Source organism: Lottia gigantea (genome assembly GCF_000327385.1).
Source record: "Lottia gigantea unplaced genomic scaffold LOTGIsca_57, whole genome shotgun sequence".
NCBI lineage: Eukaryota > Metazoa > Mollusca > Gastropoda > Lottiidae > Lottia > Lottia gigantea.
In genome coordinates, this window is record NW_008709945.1 from 158352 (window position 1) to 168788 (window position 10437).

At 30.5% G+C, this 10437-nt stretch overlaps 2 protein-coding genes across 2 annotated transcripts; one reads left to right on the plus strand and one right to left on the minus strand.

Annotated features, from left to right (window-relative positions):
• Positions 1-622: 622 nt before the first annotated feature.
• On the minus strand, positions 623-3792 carry LOTGIDRAFT_234914 (hypothetical protein; the record flags this gene model as incomplete). The annotated part of the gene is made up of 9 exons (XM_009063310.1): positions 3759-3792; positions 3070-3278; positions 2771-2858; positions 2511-2594; positions 2300-2353; positions 2166-2245; positions 1595-1832; positions 1096-1308; positions 623-759 (listed from the first exon to the last, which is right to left on the minus strand). Exons 1-9 carry the CDS (start codon positions 3775-3777, stop codon positions 623-625), a joined length of 1122 nt encoding a protein of 373 aa, XP_009061558.1. The 5' UTR covers positions 3778-3792.
• Positions 3793-4067: 275 nt separating this feature from the next.
• Positions 4068-5135, plus strand: LOTGIDRAFT_234915 (hypothetical protein; the record flags this gene model as incomplete). Its single annotated transcript, XM_009063311.1, has 2 exons — positions 4068-4327; positions 4475-5135. The coding sequence occupies 2 exons, from the start codon at positions 4068-4070 to the stop codon at positions 5133-5135; spliced, it is 921 nt and encodes a 306-aa protein (XP_009061559.1).
• Between the last annotated feature and the right edge of the window lie 5302 nt (positions 5136-10437).

A 10437-nucleotide genomic window follows, 5' to 3' on the forward strand; every position in this document is an offset into this window, starting at 1 on the left:
AAAAAAGATTCTGTGTTTTGTCCAACTGGATTTCTTAAATTTTCTTTGTACTTTTTGTTATGATTACAATTTAGCAATTTTTAAATAAGGCACATAAAATATTAAATGATTGGAAACAATCTAATAACAAACATGTTGGTCATCAGAAAGTTTTTTAATACAAGATATCCAAGAATAAATCTACAATCCATATTTTGATGATCATGACTTCTTAATATAAAAGATTGTAACAAGTAGAGAATATAATTCAAACCTGGCTGCACCTGCTTTTATTAAGTTGTGTATGAGTCTTCAGGCATTTAATCCTTGCTGAAAGCAACAGACATTCTCATCACAAATAATAAATCATCTATCAGCCTTTGAGCTATATTTCACTGTGACATACATGTGTATGTAATTTAAATTGATCAAGTAGAGTTTACATTAGAGGTAAGGTAAAAAGAATTATTTGGAATCAATCTCTTGGTTGAACAAAAATAGACAACCAATAAAATCTAGTGGTGAGAATAATAGCATGTGGTATCAAAGGTTAATATCAAGGACTCCAATCACCCTTGTTAAATCAATAATTAAGGCCCACTTAAGTAATGCCACAGGATTAACACTGTTCTATTCTTCAACATCACGTTACTTTCTTGCCCAATCTACCAAACACTCCAGGTTCTTTACTAGTATCTGTTTTATTGATAGTTATAAGTTTAGTTGTGGCGGTGGTGGTACTGGTCACAGGCCCCAATCTACCTTTTATTCCACCTGAACCTACAAATAAATATATACGTAGATATCTAATGTTTCAATTACTGAACATTTTTATGCACTAGTGGAAACAGAAACTAAAATAGAGTCTATTACGAAATCAGCATATTTTTTATGAATCATTATAGTCAAGCAAATACATGTATATATTTTTATTCAAAATTATAACGGGCAGTCCACTTTTTTTATCTAAAGTTCAATTACTCTTCATTCTACCCACATATCTGCTCATGTTTTAATTTTTTCGCATCAACCAAGATGTGCAAAAATATCTTTGCTTGGCCATAACAATGTTTATATGTATGAAACCATACCATAACTTAACAAGAATCATCTTACCTGAGATAGATTTAGCTGTTGTTCCCGAGACTTTAACAGATATTTTAGTGGGTGATTTATCTCCTGTTGTACTGCTAGCTGGTGCTGTGATTACTTTCTTTCCTAATCTTTGTTTAGCACTCAGAGATTCTGTATGAGCGAAGGGTGAAAAAATACCAGCTGTACTTGATGAACTCACTGGACATGTTGTGGATATTTCAGGTTTCTGTATTACTACAATAATACATAATGTTTTTTATCTTTCTAAATATTCAATAAGCTAATTTTTCAAACACAAAGTGATTATCAAAATTTACAGATTTCGAATGTAAAGAGGCTTTTCAAACTTTTTATATGTATTCAGGATACTAATGCATTGATTAGAACACATAAAGCAGATAGAAAACCTCTCTAAACTCAATTAGAATTAAATAAACGATAACAAAGCAATGCAAAAAGACAGTGAAAGGTAAGATAATTACCGGTATATGATAGAGGCTTACAAAAACTAAACACTTACTGATAGTTTTCTTTATATTAGGTACTCTTTTTATAGTTGTACTGGTAGTTTTAACTGTAGTAGGTTTCAATACTGTTTTAGGCTTCACTATTGTCACAACTTTAGTTTTTTTAGGAGGAGAATGAGGTGAAGATTTTAATACACCAGCATATTCTAGAGGTTTAGTTATTTCATCAATACTTGATGAAGCTGTTCGTTTTAATGTTGTTTTATCACCCAATCTATTAAAAACTGATGCCTGTAACAACAATATATACATTGCTCAACAATTTTTGTTATCTTTATTAGATGTTTGTTACTTTAATTATAGAACATAAAGTCTTGTCCATCTGTACTTGCTGTGATTCAGTTGAATTCATTTTTATGTTCTCCTCTATAAGCTTGTGTTATGATTAAATTATCTTAAGAAATGGAATAGCTCAGTACTGAGTTTGATTATCTTCTGCTTGTCCATCAGATGCTGTCGCCCCTTTCACCTAAGCAATGTAATAAAATATTTGACACAACAACAGCAAGCCTTGATGTAAATTATAAGACACAATCTGTTATGAGTGATGAAAGATAAACTTACAGATGTAGTTAAACCTGTAACAGTTCTACCTGTTGTAGGCGTTTCTTCACCTAATCTATCAAATACTGACGACCTTTTACCTGCAATTACATTATTCAAATTTAGCCCCAGATCTATTATTTAACAAAAAATACCTGTATCACAATGGGGCATGATTGAGAAGGGCTTTCCTTGATATCCCATACATCCTTGAAATAAAGTGATTTTTTCAAATCTAAATCATTAAAGTAAAAAAATTAAAAACACAGGAAATTTAAGATGATCAGTTAAATATCTAAGAGATTTCACAAAAGATATTTGAAAAAGAAATTTCCCAATCTTGCAAGTAAATATTTGTGAACTTACTGTCTGTTTTAGGAGTTGGAACTTCATTCATTGGAGTAGCATCAGGATATTTTCTCATATAATGTCCTATCGTCCTACTGGCAGCTGGAACACAAGAGACAAACTTTGGTGATCAATTCAAAGGTTATTTCAGAATATATTTCTCTCAATCAAGTTCATTGCCTTTCCTTTCCCTAATTATGGCGCAATTTATATCAGTGCAGTTGAACAAATTCTGAACAACTTTCAAATAGTAAACAAAATTACTATTGGTAACTCACGTGTAGATTTTCTTGGCGTAGGTGAATTGGTTCCTGCTGTAACAGTAACTATAGGTGAGGTTACATTCAGAGCACGATCTCTTGCTAACTATAATATAAAAAATAATTATCTTGCAATTAATTCAGTAATCATTGATTATTAGTATCAAATTGTGCAAATAAGTAACTATTGCAAAGCTTGGATCAATGACTTATATTAGGTTTTAGCAGAATGAAGACTTAATTTTTCTATATCTTTACCACAATGAATAAGAAAAATTTTTTAAGACTTAACAGCAGCCATATAAAAAATTCATTACCTGAGTATGGACAGTTTTAGCATGTTTTAAAATAGCTATAATATCTCCTAATATTGCAATACCCATATCTTTCAGATATTCTTTCGACAAATCTAGTAACATTTCTTTACAGATTCTGTTGTCTGTGAACAAAACAGCATAATTGGCTGAATCCCCTGCTGGAATCCCTGCATCCTTAAAGAAGTTTAACCAATATGATGTTTGGTTATCTGAAAAATGATAAATGGAAAATCTATTATAGTACAGCCTAATAGTATTGTCATAAAACCTGAAACCCTGGTTTGGTAAACTAACTTGCATGAAAGATCAATAGTGAAATCAGGCTCTTTAAGTTACCATGGGCATAGATCATCATCAACATGAGATTTTGATACAATCAAGAAACTATATTGCGTGTGCAATAATCACTTTCCATCAGCTACTCGAAGAAGCATATACCAGCTGTGCTACTTAGGGGATTGGTCATTCAGTTATTGATGCCTGGATGATGCCGATGGTGAGATTAGTCAAACTCAAGAATAATACATGACACTAAGACGGGTTACTAAAAACACGGTATTAAAAAAATACACCCAATTGTTTCACAGAATGATGAAATGAAACATGGTTTAAACGTTACCATAGACTAAACTCCACTTAACAATCAATAAATTGAAAATTATTAAAAAAAAAACAAAATAATTTTTTACCTGACGCTGAGGTGGCCATCTTGCTTGAATTGAGAAGGGACGCAACTCTCATTTTACTAGCCCACAATAGTTTTTTAACATAATTTTTTTTTGTGTAAACTCCAATATCATGTTAAATAAAAAGCGTTACATCGAAAGTGCTATAAACAAAGTAACATTACCAAATAGAACTAATTGAAAATGATTACGAAGAGATATTTGGCAAAAATTCTTTGAAGCCCAAAATATCGAATGAATTACTCCCCTTGTTTTAATAGTCCAATAACGGAACTTGAAAACTGTGACTACAATAATTTGTAAACAATAAAAATGGTCAACACATTGCAGTCTGATACTATTCAAAATAAAACTGTCCCAGCTGTTTGTAGATTTCTTTGTCAAGTGAAATGCTTGACAGAATCAGAAAAATATATTCTCCAAAACTCCAAAACCAAAACTTTAAAATCTGAAGAATTTCTGGATCATTTACAAACTTTCATATCTGATCTTCTCCAAATTCAGAAAGCAGTTGAACAAGATAATGAATCAGTTTCTCAAATAAACAAGGTTGAAGAACAAAATGATCCAGTGTAAGTAACTTTTATAAGAATATTTTTTTGATTTTTCCATAGGCTAGGCTACCGTGCCTTATCTGGCACAATTTGCAGATGACATAGATAGCGAAACCATTTTCTTTCTACAGTAGCCTACTTAACAAGTGTTTATTTCCATTTCAGAGAAACAATGGAAGTTGACAGTTCTTGTATTGATATAGAACACTCTAAATATAAATTCAGATATCCCAAGCTGGCAGATAACATTCAGATTAAAGTGGATAAAAGTGAAATAGACAGAAGAATTGCTTCATTTATGTCACAGAAACAAGAAGAAGTGAATAAATTCAACAAACGTGAATTCAGTATTGGAGCAGTCTCTTCTGGGGAAGGATGTGCACGCACAGACTCAGTTTTTATACCTAGAGCTGGTTCTCGAAGTCATATCAAAATAACAAAAGTTGTCAACACGTATGGTCCTCAAACGCAGCAATCCTGTACTAAAATAGAGCAAAATGAAGGTTGTTCTGTGAAACAAGAAGACTGTATTAATTCTATTATTGAAAATAGATTGAATGATATTGAAGCTCATACAGATATTAAACCAGATTCTAAAGATATCTGTACAAGACTTAAAGTCATTGAAGAAAGAATCTTATTTTTAGAGAGTCTGTCCCCAGAATATTTTAATCAAATTCCAAAACGAAAGATTAAGAAAGAATCTATTGAGAAAGTATCATCTAGTGAAAGGAATAATTCAGGAGATAATTATTTAAGTTTATCACAGATTGATTCTAAAATACAAACTTTAAGAGATGCCTTACTCAGAAAACAGTTAAGATAATAAAATTCTCTCATCAAAATTTAGTATTTTATTTTTCTTAGTTAGTCTAAACACATTTGGAGTAGGATACAACTGTGTTTCCTACATGTATTTTGTAACTGCAGTGGAGTGTTTTTTATTGAAGCTATAGTACATCAAGGTCCAGAATCCAAGAAGTTGATATAATAATAGAATGGACAGTAGGCTACCAGGGCACTCACTGGGACTAATTTAATTTTATTCTTACTTATATACTACCTATGTAAAGATGCTGAAGTGCTCTGAGCACTGTCAAATGAATTAGGCCTATGTTAAATTATGTAACCATTTAATTGCCAGATTCAGGGTATACTGTATATAGAATATATTTAGAACCCTGAGGTCAAATAACATATCCTGCATTCTGTGCTTCATGAATTAGCTTCTATCCCATGCCATCTACCTGGGCATAAAGTACATAATAAATTACCCCTTGGTCAATTAAAATCATCTCCTGCAACTCATGCTTTCACAAATTAAATGCCACTCAAGGAAGAAATTAAACACTAAAATAATATAAATAGTTTATTGATACAAGTTAATGATGATGAAGATAAATATGGTCATTGAAAGTATCTTAAAGATAGTTTACCTTTTAGAATGTACATCAAATTTTAAATCCACGAACTTACCAGATATGAATATATATTCAGTAGACTTCCCTGGTGTCATAACTATACAACAGAATCAATGATAAATCCATAGAGGAAATTATTAAAAAATGCTTTAAATTTTATGTTTATTCTAGGAGGTAATATACCATTAATAAAGCTAGCTAGATTGTTAGCACAAATATTGCAATCATTATATATATATAAGCTAATATCGTGATATTGTAATAATAAAGATCATATACAATTAAGTGAATGATGGATTATATCTTTATTGTTGTATAATTTTGTGTGTAAAGTAGTGAAATTCTAAATAAATCAGAAATTGATCTTAATAATCTTGAAACTCTGATTACTCTGAAACCACAACAATTGTTCAAGAATATATGGTCATTCATTAAATGAAGATTGGATCAAATTCGTGTTTTTGTATCTGACAAAATGAGATTAGAGTTTTTTCATCACAAAGACTGTGTTAATAAAATTACAGCTGATTTGTCCAATAAGTACTAATAAAATCATTGCATGAAGTATTCGGAAACATTTACCAATTTGGCATTTAATTTTACATCTGATTACTCGCGTTATAAACTACTTCTGTAATATTGTGGCTTTCAGAATTTCAAGAAATTAGACCAAACCTCTCCTGAACACCTTCATAATTTACAAGAACCACATATTGTACATATTGCTTAAATACAAATTGTAAAGAGATGAAACCTACATGAGCTTAATATATATCTTATGATCAAAATAGGAAGAAAAAATGCTTTTACCTGAGGCATAACATGATGAAAATGGCAGCTGATTTTCTGCTTAAGGTACAATATTTGGTTCTTATTTCAAACAATTTTTGGCATGTTTCATTGCTCTTCTCTAAAGCTGCGTTTATTGGCACTGGAATACCTTAGTCCCCAGCAAGTTTGATTGTCCATGTTAAGCAATAAGTTGCCTTTGGAGTAACAAAAATTTTTTATGTCTGATGCTATTGCAGTGTTTTGAAGAATCTACCCAATGATTGCAGAATACATTATTATATATGATACAATGCTGGTGACCAAATACAGAATTAAGATAATATTCTGAAAAACTTGTAATATACTTCTAAGCATACTGGCCTCTTCAATATTTATATTATACAATTTAAGCGTAGCAGAACAGTTTCTACAAATAAAGCATGTTTACATCTAGCCTACTTCCCATCTTGTTAAAAAATATGTCCTAAAAATAAGAAAATATCATGAATTGCCACCTCAATATTAAGTAATTTCAATAATAATCCAATTTAGTATTTTTTGGTATCCTCATTCAGATTATTCCACTTGCTCCTTTAATTCACCCTTGTCAAGAGGTCTGGCCAAGACCAGCTGGTAGACAGGAACCTATGATCCTAATGTTGTTAATCCTTGTAAAATTGGCTAAAATTGATAAATTATACCAGAGTTTTAGAATGTAAGTAATTCATTCTCAGAAGCTATACATAAACAATTGATACAATGAAATATAGCTCTAAAAGAATAATCTGTATATACATACATACATGTTAGTTGCAAAGCCAGAACGTTTAATGTGAATAGAATAAACTTAATATATAATATTAAGAAAACATGAACAAAATTATAATTATTAAAATATATGACAGATTTAACAATAAAATGTGAAAAAAGCAGAAAAAATTAACAAAGAAAGGAACTTCATTACAATAAAATTAATAAGTAACAGAGGTAAGAAAGATATCTTGTTAACCTGCCCACAGCAGCAATCAAATTGAATCATTATAATTCAGATACTGGCATCACACTTAATTTTGATTGACAAGTCAATCAAATGAGGTCAAAATTGATCATTGATGTACATTTACATACAAAACCATATCACGACAAGCTACTTTTGATGAGATATGGCAGTCAAGGGCAGTAACTCAAAAAGGGTTCAACAAACTGTACTAAAATCCTACTCATCATCATAAATATGCCATTGAATCTGAGCAAAACTGTCTCTATCACTTCTACAATTCCGATGCATTTCAGCGTCAAGAGCAGTAATTAAAGTAATGTTAATTGGAATTATGCCAAAATCAAACTAGTCTTAGAAAAATGATGACCTACTGACCAACTAACATGAGTGACAGCGTTATACATAATCATTTTTTCATGTGGGCATATTAAATTTACCAAATAAAAGATATTGGAGTCTTCATATATTTTGTATGACTAATATTCTAGTATTATTATAGTTCGTCGATACTGCATGTCAAATTAACTTGATAAAAGTGCAATTTCAATGAAATTATTCATACCCTGTATATCTTTTATTAAAAATTCTAAGAAAGGAAAATAAAAATGGCATCATATCTCAGCAGTAGCAGGTGATAGGGAAGAAACCTAAAAATTATGTCAAATGACGAAGAAAAAAACAATCAGAAATGACTAAAATATTTGCCCCTAATGAGTCAAAGTAAGGATGATATTCTAGAATATAGCCTTTCTTCAGAGGTAAGGCAGTATGTCTAAATATGATCATTGCAAAACTATTTCTATTACTATGCAGAAAAATTTATAAATTGTATCAGAACAATTTCAGTTTATTGATTCATAAAATGGACTGAGCTTGTATTAACTTTACATTTAGAGAAGACAAAACCTCTACCCATAAAGAAATTACCTTATATGAGCAAAATATAGACAGATATTTAAGGTCATAATGATCAACAGAAAATAAGGAGAAAGATAACAATACACCATGTTTCATACTAATAGTGACTAATCAAGGCTTGTAAGATTAGGATAAAATATTATAGGTAGATTTTATATTGAGGAAGATTTTGAAAGATGAGCAATATCAATCTAGTATCATTCATTTACATAGTGAATCACTTCTTAAATGAAAAGGAAGATATCCTTATTAGGTATTGTTTCCTCTATTAGATTTAGTCATTTTTCACAACCTGAGCTAATATAAAATATTGAACAAACTGCTGATCTAAAAGTAGTACTACGAATTAGAGAAAACAATTGTAAAATAATCTAAAACTAGTTGCGAAAAAGGACAAGCAAAATACCTGGAAATAAAATTTGCCTAAAGAAATAACACAGTTATGCAATTACTGGCTCTCATTTGATAATTTAAAGAAGAAATTAGTAAAAGTTGTAAACATCTACATTTTCTTGTGTTTTTAAAAAAATAATGGCCTATGAATCATTGAATTCAATGTTTAAAATTATGTAGGTAACATTATTTAATGTTTGGTGTAATAATAGCGCAAAATTCATATCACCTTCAAAAATGAAAACAGAGCATATTAGCTGGCAATTATTTGTCTGCAATAACAGATACCTTTAAAGTTATATAACACATGATTTTCAAACATATAACAAGATACGAAATATGGAATTAGGTTGGTTGTTCTATTTTTCTGTACCATGTGGGCTAATGAAGACCGGCAATGCCATGCAGCGTGCAATGAGGAAAATTTTGCCATGATAGTGGAATTAACCTACTCTTTTTCTTTTTGAACACAGGGCCTCAGTTTATTGTCCAATCCAAACAACAAGACACTTTCCATTTCAGCCCCTTCGACCTGCATCACACGATTGAAAAAAGAGGAAGGTATTATCTCGACCTATGCTGGAATTGAACCCTGGACCATCAGGTTAGCAAGCAAGCTTCAAACTCACTGAGTCACTTAGGTTGTTCAAGGAAACAATAGGTGAGATATAGTATGAATAAACAAAGTATCAAAAGGAAAGATTAAAACATTACTATAAGAATTTCTGTGATTTAAATTTAGGTTTGATATAAAAATGACGTGTATTAAAAACCATTTGCTGCAGTACTGTTATTAGTCTCTATGGTACCATTATGTTTATTTACAAACGAATACTGACTATTTACATGTCCTCCTGCCACTTCACATGATAAAATACGTTTCGAGTCCATATTAATGTAACTTTCTGAAGATTTATCAAGATCAGCTTTTAATCGTTTTCGAACCTGTAAACTTTCTTCCTCCTCGTTGTGAATCTCTGGGTCTATTTTATTATTTTTTTGGTCCCATGATGTTGTAATATCTTTTAAATGATCAATCAAAATATCAAAAAAATCGTCAATACCATCATATCCTAGAAAAAATAAAATGAAGTAATATTTAGAAAAAAGGTATTCACCTTTCATAATAAACATTAAGCAGTGAATGAAAACATATAATCATATTTAAAAAGAAATAGGTCTGAGACCAATTAAACAATTACTTAATTTCAGATGAACTTAGTGATTCAATCATCTGAAAGCATTCTCTTACCGAATCAAATCACTGTATTTATTCAAATCTAAATTTTATCTCAGTAAAAAGTTTGTGAAACAGGGAAATGATCATTGTATCACGTATACAGGTTTTGACATGGCCTTATTAACCTGTATTAATCTGTATTAACCTAAACTTACTCAAATCGTTTTGTGGGAATAAGATTGGTGTTATTCAAATCTCACCTATCAGGGTCATGTAAACAAAACACAAAAATCTATTTGCCTTTACATGTTTGAGGAGATAAGAACATGTTCTTCCAAGCCAATAAATATTCCAAAGTATGTTTTTGATTTTCTGTCAGTTTCAATTCTTTACCAAAAATCTTACTCATTTCTGTATCGTCCATATTAATCAAAACATTTAATGA